This window comes from Anolis sagrei, chromosome 4 (assembly GCF_037176765.1).
Source record: "Anolis sagrei isolate rAnoSag1 chromosome 4, rAnoSag1.mat, whole genome shotgun sequence".
Lineage (NCBI taxonomy): Eukaryota > Metazoa > Chordata > Lepidosauria > Squamata > Dactyloidae > Anolis > Anolis sagrei.
Window position 1 is genome coordinate 235,793,110 of NC_090024.1, and position 22,932 is coordinate 235,816,041.

The window sequence follows — 22,932 nt, forward strand, 5'->3', positions numbered from 1 at the left end:
AAGTAGCACCCACACTGTCCTCCGCCTCCTGAAATGTTTGCCCAGGATATATCCTTTTGTCTTTGCATGCATGTTTACTTTGTTCCATGTCCATCAAATGACATAAATAAGATCTAACAAAAGGTACAATGCCAGAACTTTGGGAAAGCTATGTTTCTGGACTCTAGTGTCCAGAATCCCTCACTGAGCATGGAAGATGGTCCATAAAATAACTTTTCCACGTTTTGCTAGGATATGTTCATACAAATTGTGGTGGTGGTGGGTCTTCAAGTTCATTTTTGATTTATGGCAATCCTAAAGTGAACCTACCACAGGGGTTTTTTTGGCAAGAGTTTTCTGAAGAGGTTTTCTTTGTCTCCCCTGAGGCTGAGACCGTGTCTTGCCCAATGTTATCCACTGTGTTTTCATGATTGAGTAGGGATTCAAATCCTGATTTCCAGAACTGAAGTCCAATTCTCAAATCACCACACTGCCTTGGCTATCGGTTCATAGAATCATAGAATCAAAGAGTTTGAAGAGACCTCATGGGCCATCCAGTCCAACCCCCTGCCAAGAAGCAGGAATATTGCATTCAAATCACCCCAGACAGATGGCCACCCAGCCTCTGTTTAAAAGCTTCCAAAGAAGGAGCCTCCACCACACTCCGGGGCAGAGAGTTCCACTGCTGAACGGCTCTCACAGTCAGGAAGTTCATATGACTACTGTATGCATAAAAAGTGAATTATTATGTGTATTTGTAGAATTGTAGAATTTCATAGCAGGAAGATAGCCTCAAGTTTCATCTGCTCTAATGTCCTATTTAGAAGAACTTTTACATATTCCAAATTATCAAAACAGAATGGGATTGAATATGAAAAGGTCAAAGCACAGAAAAAATGAGATCTACCCATTCCTAATATCCACGAACCCTACAATTTGACTTTTTGGTCAAATTTGGTTTCAGCTGGATGGCTTTTTAAAAAAATCCTATACTTCCATACTTTTTAACTTCATCAATGCCTAGATGCTTTCCCAAGAGACAAATTAAATTAATATCCAGTCTGCTAGAAACACTCTCTGAAGGGCAATTAAAATCCCAAAGTACTTTCAAGGGGTGGAGAAATCAGATCAGAGGGGAAGAAAAGTTACTTGTCTCGAAGAGCAGCTCAAAATTTGAATTAATTTTGAAGATTGTTATTTGGTTCTTTTTTGTTCATTATAATTAGGCTTGAAATTGGTCTGAGACAATGAGCAACTGCAGAAAAAAAGCATTATACAGTTTCATCTTAAGCAATCTTACTGATGGGTGTCATTTTGAGATTGCTTCGACACCTTTATCCTTCTTGGGATTCTTATAATGGTATCATCATCATAAGCTTTTAGGCTACTCACAATATAACTGCTTTAATTATTATGTTTGGCACTACTATTATGATCTTTTAGCTGTTGTGCCTTAGTAATTGTACTGTATTATGTGCCAGCTTATTTAGATCAGGCAAATAAAGCAGGTCTTGGGGCACCTTTTCCAGCCCTGGGACTTTTCTGAGGTCTCATAGGTAAGGGTAAAGGTTGTCTCCTGACATTAAGTCCAGTCGTGTCCAACTCTGGGGGTTAGTGTTCATCTCAATTTCTAAGCTGAAGAGCCAATGTTGTCCATCTGTTGACACCTCCAAGGTCATGAGGCCAGCATGACTGCAAGGAGAACCATTACCTTCCTGCTGGAACAGTACCTATTGATCTACTCACATTTGCATGTTTTCAAACTGCTAGGTTGGTAGAAGCTGGGGCTAACAGCAGAAGCCCCGGATTTGAACCTTCAACCTTTCAGTCAACATAACTCCAAGTCATCCCTGGTAAGAGCATAGAATCATAGAATAATAAAGTTGGAAGAGACTACATGGTTCATCTAGTCCAACCCCTTGCCACGAAGGAAAAGCTGGAGCACAGTGTTAAAACATCCCTGGTAAGCAACTATCCAAGAAGCTCCAGCAATTGAAAGTCTACCACTTCCCAAGATTTTCTATTCCAGTGTGGCTCCAAATAGTGATATATAGACTAGGGGTACATCTGTGTAGTAGAATGGATGCAGGTTGACCCCACTTAACTCTCTCTCTCTCTCTCTCTCTTTGCCGTGTCAGGAGTAACCTGAGAAACTGCAAGTCGCTTCTGGTGTGAGAGAATTGGCCGTCTGCAAGGACGTTGCCCAGGGGACGCCCGGATGATTTGATGTTTATCATCCTTGTGGGAGGCTTCTCTCATGTCCCCGCATGAAGAGCTGGAGCTGATACAGGGAGCTCATCTGCCTCTCCCCGGATTCGAACCTGCGACCTGTTGGTCTTCAGTCCTGCCGGCACAGGGGTTGAACCCACTGCGCCACCGGGGGCTTAACTTAACTCTCATAAGTCAATGCTATGAAGTCTTGAGCCTTGTAAAGCACCAGCACTCTTTGGCAGAGAAGGTAAAATACACTGTAAAACTACAACTCCCATGTTTCTATAATATCGAGCAACAGCAATTAACATGGTGTCAAACTGCAGACATTCTACGGCACAGATGACCCCTAAGACATTTGCTGCTGGTCCCTGGTAAGTTTCCAGGAAGGAAAAAACCAATTATAACCAGAAGGTACAAATGTGTTACCTATCCCTGGTAAATTGGGAATGGAAGGTTGCTGGCCCCTCACATAAGCAACCTGAGATGCACATATCCCTTCCAGACCTAGTGAATATATTTGTGAAGATATTTCCTCTACATTGGCATAGTCTTGCCAAGCATGTCTATCGGCAACCCCTGCCAGAAGCCTTTGACCCAAGACGTGTTCAAGGTGGGAAAAACAACACTGAGACCACACGACCTCAAGTCAATAACACCTAGTACATTTAATTTCCTCAAGCCCATTTCTGGAACACGTTTGTGCTTCCTGCTGCCTTCTGGCGGTGCTATTTAAAAACAACAAACAACCAAAAGAACCTCAATCGCTTAATTAAAGGAACTATTTACTTTTAATATAACTGCGTTTCCCCTGTGGCCCTGGGACTTCAGCAGAATACTGATCAGGGATTTGATGATGGGCCTGCCTTGCTAACTGATGGCTTGTTAAAACTCAGAAGAGGCTTTCAAGCCAATCCTTCGTACATACATTTACTTGCAAGTAAATCTGACGGATGTAATTGGCAGCAAAAGCTCTGTTAGGCAATACAGGTTAGAGCTGTGATTTCATCTCCTTCCTCCAACATTTCAAAGACAAAATGTGGGACACATGTGATCATTCTATATTGAAGTGTCATCAAGATGATGAAAGTTATTAATGGGGAAAAACATTCAAGTTAGGAATGAAACATTTGCTTTTGCTTGAGCCAATAAGGAAGATTCCAGTCTTCCTCTCCTGCATCTTCACTGTAGCATTAATGCAGTTTGACATTACTGTAACTAACTACCATAGCTCAATGCTGTGGAATAATGGCAGTTGTAGTTTTACAAAGTCTTTGGCCTCCTCTGCTGAAGACTTTTGGTGCCTCACCAAACTACAACTCTCCACAGCATTGAACCACAGGATGTGGTGTCAAGCTGCAGCAATTCTACAGTGTAGAGAACAACTTTCTAAACTGCAATTATTATTATTATTATTATTATTATTATTATTATTATTACTACTTGAAACACAACAAGATGAGTCCACAGCACATAAGATCACTCTGCTGGCTGTTGTATTGGATCACACGTTGGACACTTCCCAAGTGTCTAGGACTGTGTGATGTATCAGCGAATAATACATGCAGATCCAAGCAAGGTGGCCTTTTGAAGATGACAGATGGTAATTTTGTCAGCGCTGATTGTGTTTAAGTGTAGGCCAAGGTCTTCAGGCACTGTACCCAGTGTGCCGATCACCACTGAGACCACCTTTACTGGCTTGTGCCAGAGTCTTTGCAGTTCGATCTTTAAATCCCCATATCATGTCAGCTTTTCCAGTTGTTTCTCTTCAATCCTGCTGTCGCCTGGGATTGCAACATCAGTGATCCATACCTTGTTTTTTAAAACAATCATGAGGTCAGGAGTATTGTGCTCCAAAATTCTGTCTGAATTCAGAAGTCCCAGAGGAGTTTGATGTGTTCATTTTCTGTAACTTTTTTCGGCTTGTGATCCCACCAGTTCTTTGTTGCAGGCTGATGGTATTGGTGGCACAAGTTGCAATGAATCATCTGAGCAACGGTGTTGTGCCTCTGCTTGTAGTCTCTCTGCCCGATCTTCTTGCAGCAGCTGACAATGTGATCTATTGTTTCATCTGCTTCCTTGCAGAGTCTATATTTGGGATCTGTTGTCGACTTTTCAATTCTGACTTTGATGGCATTGGTTCTAATGGCTTGTTCTTGGGTTGCCAGAATCAGGCCCTCCATCTCCTTTTTCAGGGTTCCATTTGTGAGCCACAGCCATGTTTTTTCTTTGTCAATTTGGCTCTCAATTTTTCCCAGGAACTGTCCATGGAGAGCCTTCTTTTGCCAGTTTTCTCTTCTGCTCTGGATTGTGTTTTTACGGTATTCCCTCTTTGTCTTTTGCACTTTAAGCAGTTTACTACTATTGACTTCCCTCAATGTTGGTTCTTGACTGCCTTTCACATCATCTGCCAGTGCGTGTTTCTCTTCTTCTACTGTTTGTTTCACTTGCAGAAGCCCCCTGCCTCCTGATTTTCTGGGCAGGTAAAGTCTGTCGACATCACTACGCGGGTGTAATGCGTAGTGGATTGTCATCAGTTTTCTTGTTTTTCTGTCCAGATCATCCAGCTCTGCTTGTGTCCAGTCCACAATTCCAGCAGTGTATCTAATGATGGCCCAGGTGTTGAGAGCCTTGATCGTATTTCTGCATTATTATTATTATTATTATTATTATTATTATTATTATTATTGCATTTTACATGAATCTGTTTGATTGATTGATACATGTTTTAATTACTTATAATTTTTAGATGGTTATATTTTGATGTTTTATTGCTTACCTGTGCGGCATTGATTTTTTGCCAGATTTCTAAGCCACCTTGAGTCCCCTCCAGGGTCAAGAAAGGTGGGGTAGAAATGAAGTAAATCAATCAATCAATCTTCCCTTATGTTAAACCCAAACATAAAAGTGCAACTTATGGAGAGAGTCACAAAATTCCTGTGTTTTAAAATTGTTTCCTGTGTTTTTAAATGTTTCCCAAACCTTTTTTTTTGGTCAGGGACCACTCTCCAACATTAGTACCAAAAGGCTTACAATCTGGTTTTGGTCAACTTTAGATTCAGTTTTCTTATTTGGGGTTCGGATTCAGAAAATTGCATTGGATAGACCACATCAGCTCTAGTTTCTGATACAGAACATATGCCATCCAGTAGTCACCCATCATCTGCTCGCCCTCAGAAAACCATATTTAATAATCTAGAGCCATGAACCTTATTTTCGGCACACAGGCTGTGAACCACTGCTGTAGACTCTCCACATTAACATAACTTTTTGCATGTTACAAGGCAACCTTTCTATAAACCAGTGCTTTCTGGGATGCAGAATTTTCTTTTGATGCGTCCACATGAAAAAACTCCTTCTCAACCTTGACCCATGTGTTGCCCCTGTGTGGGTGTTCAGTGCCTCACAGGGAAGCAAATTTAGCAACTTTGGCTTTTAAAAAAATAACTTATCCAACAGAATTTTAAGTGGACAATTTCTTGGTGAGTCTGCTGATAAATCACAGCTCATTAGACTTTATTAACAGTTCAGATCTTTAGAGCAGGATGACTTGCTCAATAGGCATTTACTTCCTAGTCAATTTAGTTTACACAAGCATTCTGTATGAGAAAAATGTTGCATTTTAATTGATGTGCCTTTCTGGAAGCTCCGCAACATACTGTCTAATTAAAATACATTAATTATTTTTGTCAGGAGCTATGAAAACCTTTTTAATGGGATCCTCTTTTATAATGTCCAGTGCCCAAACACTTCACTCTTACAGAGAAAATTGAGTCACTTGCTGTTATACTGACTACTAGCTGTTAAATAAGGGGATTTAATGGGATTGCTGTGCTGTTTAAACTGCTTACCATTTAATTGCAGTTATAATATTCAATATTTTAATATTATAAAGTATTGGCTTTAATCTTATAGTTATAGATGACTGACTGGAGGAAATCCATTGAGTCAATGGAATTTATCTATGCGCTGACTCACAAAAGTTAACTGAAGTGGGTCTACTTCAGTCAGGACAAGCCAGTTTGACACCACTTTAATTGCTGGGGTTCAATGCAATGGAATACTGGGATATGAAATTTGGTTAGGTACCAATATACTTTGGCACAAAAAGCTGAAGATCTTGCTACACTACAACTCCAATGATTTCATAGTACATGGCACATAACAACAACAACAACAACAACACTTTATTTATATTTTGCCCTTCTCACACCGAAGGGGACTCAGGGCCGATCACAGCACACATACACGGCAAACATTCAATGCCGCTTTGCATAGACAATGCACAAACAATCAGGACAGAAAGGAGGTGTTTTTGACTGTTTTTGGTGCCAAGGAAGGTGAGTCCAGCCACAGGGGATGCTGTTGCTCCATTTTCTATGACGAAGAGCCATCAGGACTTCCTCCTTCCTTTTTGGTTGCCCAGCATTATCTGATCTTCTTTCTTTATGGCATCATAAAACATGCTTTTAGCAGTACCTAATGTCTCTAATTACAGTTAAAGCTGTTTTCTAACTGCTTAGGTAAACAGTGAGCAGGGCTGGCAGTCCACTGCTCATGCCAACCCAGGGCTTCGAACTTGCAACCTTTTGGTTGACAGATCTTATAGTTGCTGGTGAGTTACCAGCTGTGCTAAACCTCCAGCCCAAATGGTGTCAAACTTCAAGTGGTGTCAAACTGCATTAATTCTACAACGTAGATACACCATCTGCTTTTTTTTAATTATTAAGTTGCAAAGCTAAAGAAATAAAATAAGAAATGTAATAAATAGAACAAAATTACACCCAAGATTCCACATAAGGGTTGAGCATACACATTTCTGCATATGAACTAATACATTGATAATGCTGTACAAATCTGGTGGTTGGCAATGTTTAAAAACTGAATACACACTCAAATGTGACACCAAATACACAACCAAATGTGCATGAATATCTGTATATATTATCTATCTATCTATCTATCTATCTATTTTTGGAAGCTTTTGGAAGCTTTTAAACAGAGGCTGGATGGCCATCTGTCAGGGGTGATTTAAATGCAATATTCCTGCTTCTTGGCAGGGGGTTGGACTGAATGGCCCATGAGGTCTCTTCCAACTCTTTGATTCTATGATTCTATGATCTATCTATCTCTATCCATCTAATAGTTATGGACCCAGTATCTGTATCATTTGTTTGATTCGTGTTTTTTTTCTCGTTCCATCCATTTGAATCCCAGGCCCTTCCTGGGATGAAAATAAACTTGATACAAAAGACAGGCAGGAGCAGGTACCAGCTCCAAGCATGCTTTTTGGATTGATTGCCACACGCGTAGACGCAAAGTGCCCGGGGCTGCCAGGGCCTGCACCTGAGTAAGCAGCACTCCTTACTTGGCACTTGGCAGCCCCAGCCACTTTGGGCCTATGCTTTGGGTTGTGGAGCAAGGCCACCACCAGCAAACACAATGGGTCTTCAGCCCCAGCCAGGGAACACTTCGACTCCCCGGATGAAGGTGAGGCAAACCCCATCTGAAAGCATTCACTGAGAAGGGGAGCCTGGATGAGAAGCCTCCCCCTCTCCCGTGCATATTGGGACAAAAGAAAATAATTCTTTTGGCATCAGAAGACCAAAAACAAATATCTGCTCTCCCGCTTTCAGGAGGCTCAGGAGAAATGCATTGGGGGCCCCATTGAAAGCCAGGCTATGAAACAAATTAAGGTTTACCCTAAATGCACACATCTACTATCTAATGCACAAATGCACAAGCAAAAAACAAAAGCAAATGTACATGTATACCTTTATATTCACATATCTATAAAATCCAACTGTAAGGACACCTATGCCTTTGGCTCCAATAGAGTGGCTGCTATATCACTGTGTTGATGAGTGACATTAATCACTTCTATGGAGAGAAAAGACATGTCCTCCATTTCTGACCAAGATAATCCAACTCTCTCAACCTTGAAATAGCTTACAGAAATCCTGATGGCCAGGAAAAGAGTTTTTGCAACACACATACATACAGACACATAAGATTTGGCATTTTGCCATTTTCTTAAACCAAAAACCCAAAATAAATCATCTGCAACAGAAAGAGCACTACCATTGTAACTATTGTTCTATGACTTCAAGGTGTTTTAGAAATATTTCTTCCAATAGTACCCATCCCCAGGAATTATTCATCTTCAAACAAACCTCTTTCAGGTGTCTAATGCACTGAGATGTTTTATAGGGAAGTCCTTCTCTTTCTTCATGTCCCATAGCCATTGAGGTGGCTGAGACAAGATCTGCAAATGTGGTGTTCCATTGTTATAGTTGTAAAGGGATGAACGATGCATAAATCAAGTCTCCCATGACTACCTAAGGCTAGAACATTTCATTCCCTCTCTGGAGGATTGATTGCTCTCATTTACATTGCAGACCAAGGCCAAATTTCCAGTGTTTGCAAGAAGCCAATCATAATGCAAGTTCAGTGGCTATTGTTTCAATAGAAATGAGAGCCAAGATCCTGCATCAAGCAGAAAGAGTGCCATGTGTCCATACAATATTGTACCCTTGTCTCACCCCACTAGTTCTTGGACACAAAGAGGGACATTGCCAGGTTGTTGAAGGTTTCTTGGGCCGTATGGCCATGTTCTAGAAACATTCTCTCCTAACGTTTCACCTGCATTTGTGGCAGGCATCCTCAAAGGTTGTGAGGTCTGTTGGAAACTAGGACAAATTAGGTTTATTTATCTTTGGAAGCTGTGGACAAGTCTACACAGGGATCACCAAACACAACATTGCCCAAACATGAATCAAGGAACATCCAAGGCACCGCAGACTACTTCAACTCCAGAAGTCAGCCATAGCAGAGCACTTGATGAAACAACCTGGACATAGCATATTATTTGAGAACACAGAAGTGCTGGACCACTCTAACAACTGCCATGTCAGGCTACACAGAGAAGCCATTGAAATTCACAAGCCGCTCTTGTTGCCATGTAGTTTCAAGGCAATGGTGTAGTAATGGTGAGGCTGAGGACCATATTTTCATTCTTGCGGACCACTGTTGGCCCATGGACCACAGGTTGGGAACCTTTGGGCATCTAGTAATTTGAGACTCCAACTCCCAAAAACTTTTGCCAGTTTGTACAATGTTCAGGAATTCTGGGACCTGAAGTCCAAAACACCTGAAGGACCAAAATTTGGATATCACTAATCTAGAGATTTCTAGAAAGAATACATCGTGGTTGGCATATTCTGACAATAGGGTCATAATGGAGGCCCTAGAGATTCCTTGGGCACATCTGCACTGTAGAATTAATGCAGTTTGACACTACTTTAACTACCACAGCTCAGTCATGTGAATTTTTTCATTTGATGAGGCACCAGCACTATTTAGCAAAGAAGACTAAAGATCTTGTAAAACTCCTATGGTTCCATATCATTGAGCTGTGGAAATTAAAGTGTTGTCACACTGCATTCATTCTGCAGTGGAGATGCACCCCTACAGAGGTGTAATCTCTCAGGGTTAAAAAATGAACCCTCAGTCCTGCAAATGTAGAGGGCTAATTGTATTGCCATAAATGTATTAGAAGTTTTTTAATACTGTCAAACTTCTTTTTTACCATTTGAACTGCAATTTCCTAGGGCTTAAAGAAGGCACAGATAGGTTTGGTGTCTTTGGAGGTTAATATTCTGTCTCCAAGACTCTCCAGAGACCATACCAAATGGCCAAAAAAAGAGAGCAAAGGGTGGAGTAAATTTACTTTCTCCTCTCCCAGGATTAGAATGTGAAGCAATGGATTTAAATTACAAGAAAAAAGTATTCAAATAAGCATTAGTAAGGACTTTCTGATGTTAAGAGCAGTTCAACAGTGAAATAGGCTGCCTTCGAGGATGATGGATTTTCCTTTGGAGGTCTTTAAACAGAGGTTGGAAGGCCATTTGGGGGGAATGCTTTAGTTGTGAACTCGTGTTCAATCCCTTTCATCTCTATAATTCTATGGAGGAAAGGTGTTAATGTTAAAGTGAAATATAGGCCACCTGAGATAGCTTCAGAATATTTCTATGCAGTTTTGCAGAGAAATTATTTTTTTTCCTGTGGAGCTGGAAGCTACAGAAGCAATTTCTTTTCTTTTCTTTTTTAGCTGCAAACCAAGAACAAAACAACCATTCTTAGTAGTATAGATTCTATATCTTTGTTAGCACTAAAGCTGAAGAAAATCCAAGGTCACAAGTGGTAATTTATTTCTTTGCAATTGGATTCCTCATTCTCACACTAGGTTCTCTTTTATTATTTTTCTTCCATTGGATTAATCATGTAATAGGCCTGTCTTTTATTGCTGGCAGCACTGTATTGACATTTGCAATGGAGGGTACATCCCCACCAGGAGCCCCGATGCATCACAAAAGAGAGAGGCGTCAACACAACAGCAAAAGATGTATCTCTAAGTATTATGATTTTTTGTAATCTTCCCCATCTTGCGCTTTACAAAATAATAAGGGGATAAAGATGTGAGGGTGGGAATAATAAAAGGATAATGGTTCTTTCTAATAATGTTTTTTGCCAAGTAACATTTATTTATGGTGAGGCTTGATTGTGTTATAAGCAATCATGAGGAATCAATAGTAAACAAATTATATGGTGTGGCAACTAGTTCCGTTATAAACATATTCTCCAATATTGCACATAGGAAAATGGGAACACGCGTGACCAAACAAAGTCAGAGTGTGCTCAAAATTGTAAACATGGGATTAATCTACAGTTCTACACTGTCAAATTACTGCAGTTTGATGTCACTTTATCTGCCATGGCTCAGTCCTATGGAATCATGGGAGTTGGAGTTCTACAAGGTGTTCAGCCTCTTTCGCCAAAGAGTGCTGGTGTCTCATCAAACTATAACTCCCAGGATTTCATTCCATTGAGTCATGGTGTCAAATAGCATTCATTCTACTGTGTAGATGCACCTGTTGGTAATAAGGAAGAACAGAAAAATGTAGCAATTTGCTTTTGCCTGTGTCTATAGGGAATGGTAAGAATCCCCTTCTCTCCTCTCTTTTCTTCTCACTAAAAAAGAGAAGGTAAGGGTAAAACCTGGAGTGTATTTACCACCCCACTGACATGCAAACCACCAACTGGCTCAGTGCCCTTCCAGACAGGATCTGAAGCCAGGTTTTCTGCTTTAAACATTATATGCGTCTACACTGTTCTGGTACAGCTGTACCAGGAGCTCCAAATTTATTTGCTTTGTATTAACTGTTTGATTGCAGTCCTAGATTTCAGGGACTTTGCAGATAGGTGGCTTCTTTTGGCTGCAGTCATAGGGCAAGTCACCTGTCCATCATCATTAAGTTTTGGTTCCGCCCCTTGCTCAGGGCAATTGGAAAGGGAAGGGAGCCACTTTTTAGTTAGTCTCAGCAAGGAAAGCTAATGTACAGGACGTGTGCAAACTTCCCCTGTACAAAAGCTTCAACCCTTAAGACTTTCCAGGGAAAAACAGTCTTAAGAGCATCCAAGACTTTCCGGGGGAGAACAGTCTTAAGAGTCTCCAAAGATTTCCAGGGAAACAGCCCTAAAGACCAAAGAACTCCAGCTGGAGAACATCTAAGCCTTTACTGGTAGGTCCACTCGGCGTTCGAGAAGCAGTTCGACCCGGTAGCGGAGCCCACATCAGTAGGGGTTAGATTACAGTCAGCCTGGGAGAAGTTAAAAAGGGGATTTTCCTTTAAAGTAAAGAAGAAGTTATTGAAGACCGTTGCCTGTCCTTCGTGGGCAAGTTTAGGAAGTCACCAGTTACATTAAAGCCTGGAATCATTTGTTTATCTTTACTGAAGACAAGAGAAGTTTCTTTTTGATTGTTCATTAATAAAGGACTTTGTTATACTTCACAAGCCATCTAAAGACTATTTGTGGTAGAAAACCTCTGAGAACATCTCCTTGGGCCCCCTAGCTTCCCACTGGGCAAAGGTTGCACGTCCTGTTCTAAAGGAAATTCTTTACAGGCCCAGTGCGCGACAGAACACTGCCTGATAATCTGGGATAAACAAAAAACCTGGGATCAGATCCTGGGATCTAGGACCTGTCTGGAAGGGCCCTTAGGCCCATTGCCATATGTCTCTGGCCAATAGACAGATGAGGATCGTCAGAAATTCCACTGTTTTAAAGGCTCACACAATGTTTGGTTTCAATATAATTGCTTTGTTTCATTTTTCTAAATGGATGGAATTCTGCCCATTAGTCCCAATTGGAGTAGACCTACTGAATAAACTGTTGAATAGTGAGTGAGCAGATTAGATTCAGTGGCTCTGCTCTAGCTGGGACTAACAATAGGATTAAGGTCCTTGTGCATTTTATTGTCTACTTTTCCCAGCAGAAAACTGGGCTGGAGTTCAGCATGAGGCTTACATCTTCCTAAGTGGATTTATGTGTGGCAGGAAAAAGAATTGAGTAGCTTTGGGATTCATTTATTTAGAGCCTTTATACCCTACCCTTCAGCCAAAAAGATTCCCAGTGCAGCTTACAAATTGTTAATTTGACAGTTCCCTGCCCAGCAGCTGCTGTTGTGTTACATCATATGGGCATCTGTTAGGTAATGGTGGCCTGCAGAAGCGCATGATATGCCATAGTCACAATGTCCAAGGGGCACTGACGCACAACTAGAGACTGTCTAGAAAGTGCCAGAGTGTGATGGATATAGTCTCCACTTGCTACTCTATGGTTTGCTTTAGGCAGACTCGCTGTTTTGTGGGATTTTGAAAGTATTAATATAAAATATGCAATGTTTACCTCCTAGGAAAAAGGCTGGTGTGTGACAGAATACTGCCTGACAGAACACTGCCCTCCGTCAGCTCCACTTGCCCTCCTGCAACTTGGAGTGCTTGTGCAGCTGCCCCTTCTCCCAAGCCAGCCCATCCCGAGGGTGTCTGCCTGCCTGCCTGCCTATCCTCTGCAGACCCCGGCAGAGCCTAAAGAGCCATGCAGGCAGCAGCAGGCCAGGGGGTCTGTAATAATTGTCTTTTGAACAGGATGTGCACTTTGTGCCCAGCGGGAAGCCAGGGTGCCTTGATAGAGAGGCCCTAAGGATTTTCCTCTGGAAGAGTCTTTAGAGGCTTGAAAGGTTTAACAAAGTCCTTTATTATTGAACAAATTAAACAAATACTTCTTCAATCATCAACGACAATCATACAAATGACTGGTGGCTTTCTTTATCTTGTCCACAAGGGACAGGCAACTGGCTTTGAGAACTGTTTCTTTTCTTTTGAATGGAAAACCCTTTTTTAACCTCTCCCAGGCAATCTACTATCTAGGCTTTGCTGATGTGGGTCCTACTACCGGTTCTAAACTACATCTTGGGTCCTGAGCAGACCTACCAGTCAAGGCTTTGTAGATTCTCCAGCTGGAGTTCTTTGGGTCTGTAAAGCTGTTTCCCCCCGGATGCTGTAAGGCTGAGAGGCTGTAAGTTTCCAGTCAGAGCTTTGGGACTATTTCCCCCTGGAAGCTGGAGGAAATGAAGCTTTTCTGCAGGTGCAGCTGCTCCACGTCCTGTAGCTTAATTTCCTTCTGTAAGACTGACCTAAAAATGGCTCCCTTTTCTCCCAGGGCCCTGGGGAAAGGGGCAGAACCAAAACTTAACAATGATTGATGGGTCATTGGCCTTATACATTTAATAGAAAGAAAATGAAGTTGGAGCTCCTAGTACAGCTGTACCAGCACATGCATTATGCTAAAATAATGCATCAATATTAAAATATAGCATCCTTACTTCACAGATTTCCACTTATCGCGGGTGGCCCTGGAATGGAACACCCGTAATAAGTGAGTGAAGACTGTACACCTAATGTTCATTACAAGTACCTAATGTGCATTGGAGGTGCTCCATTGACTCAGAAGTGAGCAATACACATCAGTAGTGCCTGATATCCATCAGAAGTACCTGATGTACATTGGAACACTCATGCTGGTGCCCAGATGCATATCACTGCAATTCACAAATGGAGATTTATTGCATTTCTGCAATGTAACAACACATTCAGAGTTATTAAATATAGACCATGATGTACAATCTGAACCTTGATGTTCAGGTCCCACCAGGAAAAAGTATCCTATTCATTTAACTTCCCCAGGACATCTACCCTGGCCACTTAAGCCCCTGTTTCAGAATATTCCTTTGCTTTGTTATTCTGTCCAGACTCAGATGCTTGAGTCATTCCCACCCCACCCCCTTGTAAATAGCAGACAGAGGCAATAATTCCCTGTCTTGTTGGTGGCTTATCTATAAAGGCAAATGCAGTCAAACTCTCCACAAACCAACAGCGAAGACTGCCTTTTGAGTTCCCTTCTTTAGTTTTTTTTTATCTGCCTCTTGCAAGGTGCAGACTTTCTGTTTCCAGATAATACCATTAGGGATGGGTTATTATACTCAGCAGCATTCTGTGCTCAGTCCTCTGAGAGACAGCTCAGCACCATCAATATAGAAACCATGTGGGTTGCTATGGATGGCCATCCCCAAACAGTGCTCAGTGCTTGGTGAGATTCCATCAGAGGATTCAAGTTCACTCTTCCTAATATGATCTGCTTTCAAAAAACATCCCAGCTCTCTCTTTTACGATTTTTTCTCCTGCTTTATTTTAAAGAGAAGCTCTACCACCAAATCTATCACAAGAAAATGCCGTGTGCTAAACTTAGACCCAAAAGTCAGCATTCAGCATTGGATGCTCAGTGCTCAAGATATTGCAGCATCAGGTTGCAGCTGATGAAAAGGCTAAGAGTGACCTGAAGCAGGTGGGCAAGAGTGGAGTTCACAGACCTGACAGAGGGGAAAAAAATCATATGACTAAAGGTCATAAATTTGAGGATAAAGCAGGACGCAGACGAGCTGGATATGAAAGGGCAGGACAGGACATGGGTGATGGAGGAAAGCAACCAGATGGAAACCATGCTAAGCATAACCTGGCAGAATAAGGCAATGCCATAATAGATTTTTCTACATTGTGGCCTATTGTTGCTCCCGAATCACCCTGTGTCCATTCTACATACAAGCTTTCTTGGCCACACTGAAATGCTGCTAGGTGTCTCCTTCTCAGCTGCAGAAGGAATGTAGCTTCCAATTTCAACGCAAGTACAGGGAGTCCCCGAGTTACAAAAATAGAACTTACAAATGACTCATAGTTAAGAACTGGGGTGAGACAATGGGAAGTGATAGAAAACTACCCCTAGGAAGAGACATTCATTCCTGAAAGAGCTATCATGGGGGAAAGGTGTCTCCACTGAAGCTTTATCACCAATCCTTATTTCTACAACATGCCAAAATTTTCAGATCACAGCAACAGAACAGGGGCACAGAGAGTAAAACAAGTATCACAGGTACCTTAACCTTTCTCTATGCTATCCAGAGCGTATATATGTGCGTGTGTGTGTATGGCTGGAGTTACACTTCAAAAATGTACTTGTTCCAACTTACATACAAATTCAACTTACAAGATCTTTTGGGACGGTAGGGACTGTCGTTAGAGATCAAATTATTTTGAACAATTTTGCTGGGCGTGAGCTAGCAGACGCTATCAAAGAAGCATAATAACTACCTGACTTACCACATGACAGCCCTTTAGATAGATAAAGATAGCTATCATTGCATCAGATGTCAATTCTTAATTCTCCAGGATAAATATTTCTCAGAGGGCTTAGTTTCCAGACCTTTAACCATCCTTGTCACCCAACTTCTAGGCAATACCATTTTTGCATTTTTCTTTCAAATATTTCTTCCCTTCCATACCAGCTGATTAAAGAAGCTTAGAAGAACTACAGAAAGATAACACACATATACATACACAAATCAGATAGTTACTAAAATCTAAACCCCAGAAATGATTGGAACATTTGAAATCTTATCTCAAGAGGAAGAAATATGAGGTTTCTTTCTTTCTTGCAAAGGATGAAGACCACCCAACCTCTGGAGATCCTGTGCACCATGCTCACTGGGCTTTCAGAGAATGCCAATGGCACTGCCCAAGGACGTCAAGAAAAAAAACAGCTCACCAAAAGTCAGAGGAAGGAGAGAGGCAGGCAGGAAGGAAGAGGGTGGGAGAGTAGTCATATTCATTACATGGAGATATTCACATAATCTGAATTTCCAGAGAAAATTAACCCTCTGTCATCCCACTGCTTTTAAAATATCCCAATTTTTAATTGCATTTGCTGCAGATTGAGCTCAAAGTACAAAGTAGTTTGCACATCATTAATTCAGTTAAGGAAAGAGGAAACAAGGGAACAGAATCATGTCCTTCTCAATAAGTTCAAGCAAGAACAAACTGCTGCAATGTCTCTTAAGCCATGTGTGCCTCTTCAATAACTTATGCCTATTGACTATATCTTGATGTTCCCTGGCTACATAAATCCCAGTTTCCATCTGTGACATGTTGAAGGGTATGTATTTTGCAGTTTGGATCCCGGACAACTGCACCTGTATGTTGTGAATGAAAAGCACAATATATGTAGCCTTGATAACATTTTGCTACCTGTTCACCATCACTCATAGGGATAGTTAGTCACTGAAGGCTGATACAAAGACTGTCTTTTTAAGATTTCCTCAGAGGATATCTGAAGAGAGCATTTGAAAATGTAGAATACAAACAATTGGGTACAAGTTATTTACTCACATGAGATTAGATGTTGTTCAGTACATATAAATAATGTATGAAAACGGCTGAGGTGTTCAATAACAATACTAGGAATGAGTGATGGCCTGAAAGGATGTGTATGTTCCTTCAAGTCACATGTTGATTTATGGCAACCCCATAGAATTTATATGGCTTTTTTTAATCAAGTGGTTTGTCATTGTTCTCTTCTGAAAAATAGCCTACAGCAATTGGTATTCCTTGGTGGTCCCAACCAAGTATTACCAGGCCTTACTGTGCTTAGTTTTCAAGATTAGACTGATTTAAGGCAGTTGTGATGTCATCATGTTCAGCACAGTATTTCTGATCAGCTAGGATCATTCAATAAACAACCCAAAAGAAAGAAATCAGATGATAGAAAGGCAATGAAAGAAGAATATAGGGGATGGGTTGAGGAGTTGAATATGTACAGATATCAAAAAAGAGCATTAAAAAGTTAAGGCTTCCATACATACACACTATACTACTTTTTAGGCAAAATGTGACCTTGGATAGCATGAAGCACAACAACACTGCTTGAACCGTAAATAAATTCTGAGTAGAATAGCACTGATTTTTCTTTTACTTGCAGCTAATAAATGAAAACAAGTCACTTTTACTTACTGAAAAATCTGCGTCTTCTGCTCGCAAGTGATCTGCAATATAATGGACACCCTCCACAGCTAACTTCAAGGCAGGTGACATCAGCAATACTTGCTGGTCTTTGGTGCCAAGAGTCTTGCTCCCTTGCCCTGATGTGCTGGCTGATTCATTTTTTTTACATTTGCATTTGCAATGGATGGGTTTGATTTTGGCCTGTTCCTCATTAAGATGGCACCGTGGGGAGGCTGGTGACCCACTGGATTGCCCATTGGTCTGGGATGACTCCTCTTGTAAGTAGCAGTATTGGATGCTCCTAGATCGGCAGCGTATGGTTCCTTCCTCTGCCTTCCCTGGGCTGCTGTACATCTGCTGGACACTGAGTGATCTGACTTTGGAAATGGAGCTGGATTGGGAGTCTGCCCGTGAATGACAAGGAGGTTGCAGAGATGTGCAGCTGGCCCGAATGGGCTCTGCAAGCAACATGGAGTACTGGCCAGATGGTGACTTGCACACTGGGGGCGGTAGCTTTGCCTGGTCATCAAGATGGGTGCAAAAAGAGGATGTGGGTGATTGCTCATTGCTCTGAGGGCTATTGGACGATGAGGTAGTGAATTTGGGTTCCACTTCAGTCTCGGACCAGAACCGTTGTGAGTTGGCTATTTTGTGCATGGACTCAATGAGTTTCTTGCAGTTGTCCTTGACCGTCGTTGGGCGCTTCATGAAGAGAAGACGTGGGACAACATCAAGAAAAACTTTCCTCACCCAGTCTGGCATGGTGTGAGTGCGGGGGGAGCGGTGGTGAACATTGAGCACAAAGACAGTGATGATGATGGACAAGGTGACAAAGATCATGGTGAAGAGCAAGTACTCTCCAATCAAGGGGATGACCAATGAGGTGGAGGGGATGATCTCGGTGATGAGGAGAAGGAAGACAGTTAAGGACAACAGGACTGAAATGCACAGAGTGATCTTTTCCCCGCACTCCGAAGGCAAATAGAATACTAAGACTGTCAAGCAGGAAATGAGTAGACATGGGATGATTAAGTTGATGGTGTAAAACAAAGGGAGGCGCCTGATGATGAAGGAATAGGTGATGTCAGGGTAGATCTCTGAGCAGCACTCGTACTTCTTGATGTTGTAGTTGCCCACAGCGTTGATGATCACCCACTCTCCACTCTCCCAGTAGTCCAGCTGGTCCACATGGCGGTGCATGCTCTCCAGGTCTATCTTGGCCTTATCATAGGTCCATGAGCCAAACTTCATGGTGCAGTTTTGCTGGTCAAAAGGGAAGAAGGTCACATCAATGCTGCAGGAGCTTTTGTAAATGGCTGGTGGCATCCATTTGATACGTCCATCATAGAATAGGTGGGCTTTGGTTAGGTGGGTGACTGCAAAATCCCCATCTGCACTGTGTGAAAGAGGGAAAATTAATAACAGAAATAACAATGAAAATAATAATAATAATAATAATAATAATACATGTCTTATCCACCTCTATATATGCATTGAGATGGAGAACAACAGACTGAAATACAGCAAAAAAGGCCCATAGCACAGTTAAAAACATGAAGACCAGTTAAAAATACAAAATTAGTGAAAAGAGAATTGCTGTCAGTTAAAAAAAAATCATACATATTAAAATAATCAATTCATAATTTGAAAACTAATAATTTAAAAACCATCTGGATAGGCCTGCTGAAAGAGATTAGTCTTTAAAATCAAACAGCTAGATTTACTTCTAGTTGTTATCAAAATCTGGTGTGCACAAACAATGAATGGGAAGAGCTGAAATTGGTCTCCAAACTATAACAGTTGGTTAGCATTGATCTATTCCTACCAGTCTTTCTGCTTTCAAAAAACATTCATCAATAGTTCAGGAAAGCTAAGTGTGATACAAATAGATGAATTTGTAAAGGCATGAATGTACCATATTTATGTGTGGTGTGTGTGAAGTATATTCAGGTAAAAGTCTAAAGACTTTAGTCAAAAAAATCACCCACCAAAACTTGGGTCAACTTATCCATGGGTCAATGTGAGTACTGTATGTTGATTCTTATCACAAAAGATCCATCCCCTTCTCTGAGTAGAGTAGCAGAAGACGAGAGCTTAGTCTGTCCTGGAAGAATTTGGAGAAGTATCAACCCTTTGTACTCTCTCTGCCATGATACCACTTCTGGCCTTTTTAGATACCTGGCTGAGGAAATGGTGGTGGTTGTGGAGTAGATGAGTCTCTGAGGCAGCATTGGTGCTTTGCCCTTTCTGCAGAATAACTCTCTACTTATTTAATAGTCATATCAAAATTCACAATCTTGGCCTTAAAACCTGCCTTCAACTTATACATGAGGTTGATTTATACATACAGCATTTATAAAATATATCTTCATGCTCTCATGTTAAAGTACATAGACATCTTTAAGTGTTGAAAGGAATCCTATCAGTTTGCCCCAACTAGAGTACATATATTGAATCAATTATTAGATGATGAATCAACAAGTAGGTAAAACCCTCTGATTCGGTGGGCCTACTTTACATGGGGCTAAGCAAGAGAATTCATACCACTGTGATTTCGAGAAATAATCTAGAATTGGATAGTTGATGCTCTCAGATGAACAACCAAATATTATCAATTGATTTTTGCAACTATTTCTCAATTGTCCTGCGAATATGTCTGTCAGTTCCACCTGAGTGACCTGTAAATTCTGTTGGGTTACAGCTTCCACCACCTACAAACAATATGCCAATGTCTGCCTGCAAAAAATAAATGTTATACTCTGAAACAACCAAAAAGTCTTTATGTTGGCACATGCTTGTATCTATCCACATATGTACAATCATGCACAAATCCTGTCAACAGCTAAACACTTAATATAACAGAAGTAAGTATTTTCAAAATTTACCAAGCAAAATGTTATACCTGGGAAAATCCTATATTTTCAGTTGTTATCCCTAACCAGGAGTTATAATTCAGAGGATGTAATACTTGCTTAAATGCAAGAAATAAGGAGATTACCTCTTTGGCAGTTTCTTTTGCACAAAGTTCATTTAAAATTAGATCTCTGTTTATAGAAGTTAATGCAGCTTAACTCTGAACTTAGTCTTCTGAGGCTATTGATTGTGGCTGATTGGATATTTTCTACACCAATACTACATATCAGTTTTAGATTTATGCATACATTACTGTATTTTCCATTCAAATTTATGTTGGTTGGTTCATTTGCTTGTATAAAGCTGCTGGCATTGCTATAGGCAGTGGACTTCATTTGTAGTCCATAAATGAACTTGCTAAATGATTTAATCTCACAGAGCAATGTGCACAAAACCTTTTCAAACATGCAAACATTTCAGAGAAAACTCACATAATCAGACATATTGGATTTTGCTAATTATATTAACCATTTCAACAGTTCCTGCCAAGCAGTATGTATTTGCATATGTTCCTGTTTAGCATTGCTACTGTTAATGGTGGCATATAGTAGGCTTGTCCAAGCTGTGATCTATTTCAGTGTCCTGGATTTCAGTGGGGGCCCTGATTCATTTTTCAGGAGCCTCCAGAGGACAGAAATCCATTTTTGATCCAGGAAGCCAAAAAATTCATTTTCTATCTGGTCCATTATGGGGGGAGAACTTCCCAGGCCCCCCTTCCAGTCATTTTGGGTATTGTTTGTCCTTATATCCTCCATTAAGACCTGGAGTAAAAGCATCAGAGTTAAGATACCACTCTTTCTGCGATCCTTTCCCTTCTGTCCATAGAGGAGACTGGGTTTAATGCTTAGTTAAAGCTGTTTCTACTCTACAGAAGACAAGCACTGCAGGCACATGTGGTGCTCTCTCCCTGCAACACGCAGCTTTCCAAGGCATTTTAAGGTGGCTTCCCCACTTCCCAGGGAAGGAAGAGCTATCAATCTGGAGCTATCCTACCCTGGACTTCCTTTAAAAAACCCTCTCTTTTCTCTTGATTTGCAGGCCCTGGAGCTTTTCCTGCCTTCCTGCTGCACTCCACTTGTAACTGAAGGCAGCCAGTTTTCAACAGCCACTGTTCTAGTAGAGCCAAAAAAAAAAAAAATGGAGACTGAGCCCTTGCCATTACAGCCAGCTGAACAAGCTGGACCACTCAGATTAGTCAAAGGGAACTGGCAAAATCGAATCCATGCACAAGCCTAGTATACAGAGGGAAGGAAAAAAGGAAGAAGCATTTTAATATTGGTGAGGCTAATAGATGGGAAGACATGAAAAAATGGAGGATCAAGTGAGAAAATGGAAAAAAATGCATTTCCATGAATGTATGATTCATTTTGACTGCAGAAGCCCCACCCGCAGCCAAGCAAAGCTTAGGATGCGGGAGGGCATTTTGAATTAGCCCATGAAGGAGGCAGACTTGGTTTGGGCCAGGTAATTGCTGGCCCATGCATGTGAGGGGGCAGAGCAGAAAGTTGGGTGAGGCTGCTCTGTTCCTCTTTCAGTTTCCTTTGGACGGTGTGACCCACCCTCCCTCCCTATGGACAGTGTGAGTATAGACTGGTCGCACATGCGCCGGGTAGGAATTTTTTTCCCCCAAGTTTGCATTGGGGTTTTTTTTCGCCTACCTCATACTGTTTCAGATGGGTGTGGTAATTGGCTTTTGGGTGGTGTCATTTAAATAGGTTTCCTTGAGTATTAATAAGTTTCCATGGCATGTTAAAGGTGAAATGGTTATGGTAGGCACCGTGGCACCCCTGCCTTAGGGGGTGAAGGGTGGACTCCCACAAAAGTCCCCAGAAGTTTTCATAAAATGGGAGCTACCCTTGGGGCTGGATTGAAGGTTCTCACTCTTGAAAAGCTCTGAGGTTTGGGAGGGAGCGCCCTCATGATGGCCTTCCAACTATGATCGGCCGAGAGGTGCAGACAAAGAATTTTGCTTGGCCCTCGGGATCCTTGGTGCACGCTTGTCCTTGGAGGTGGTCAGAGGAAGTGACACCTGGCCCAGGGACTAGGCTCACTAGGTGGCCATTCAGCCAGGAGTTATATGTTGCATTTTTTTTTTTACAGATTTTCCCTCTACAGCTTACTGCAAATTCTTTCAATAAATAGGTCAGAAAATGGCCCTTTAGATCCATTTTCTTGTGTCTGACTCTTTATTTCATGGTGGGAGTTCAAATACAATAACACCTTCTCTCACCCAGGGATTTTCTCACAGAAACTCTTTTGTTTGGTTCTCAGCAGGACAGGGAGGAGGTCTTAAAATGTTACACACAGACACATATATATTACTATGCATTCTTAGACCATTGCTACTGCAAATTACTTTGAAATGGTGACTGTAGACAATTTATTACTGTAGGAAAATAGGAAAACTGGAAACTTTAAAAAGTTTGACTACAACACTTGTGTGTTGCCTATTCCTGCAACTATATTCAAATCAGAGCTAGGGAAAATCTAAGTCTCTCTCTCTCTCTCTCTCTCTCTCTCTCCCAATACCACCCCCCGCCCCGCCCTGCCCCGCCCCGCCCCGCCCTGCCCTGCCCCCGGTTCAGTGAAAAACTAGGCA

The 22,932-nt window shown here is 41.5% G+C and overlaps 1 protein-coding gene across 1 annotated transcript in view; it reads right to left on the minus strand.

Moving 5' to 3' along the window:
* The window catches only part of CHRNA4 (cholinergic receptor nicotinic alpha 4 subunit), a 127,923-nt gene that overhangs the window by 18,669 nt on the left and 86,322 nt on the right, over positions 1-22,932 (minus strand). Inside the window, exon 5 of the mRNA XM_060771945.2 lies at positions 17,430-18,816. Coding sequence (XP_060627928.2) covers positions 17,430-18,816 — 1,387 coding nt within the window. The remainder of the gene's footprint in view (positions 1-17,429; positions 18,817-22,932) is intronic.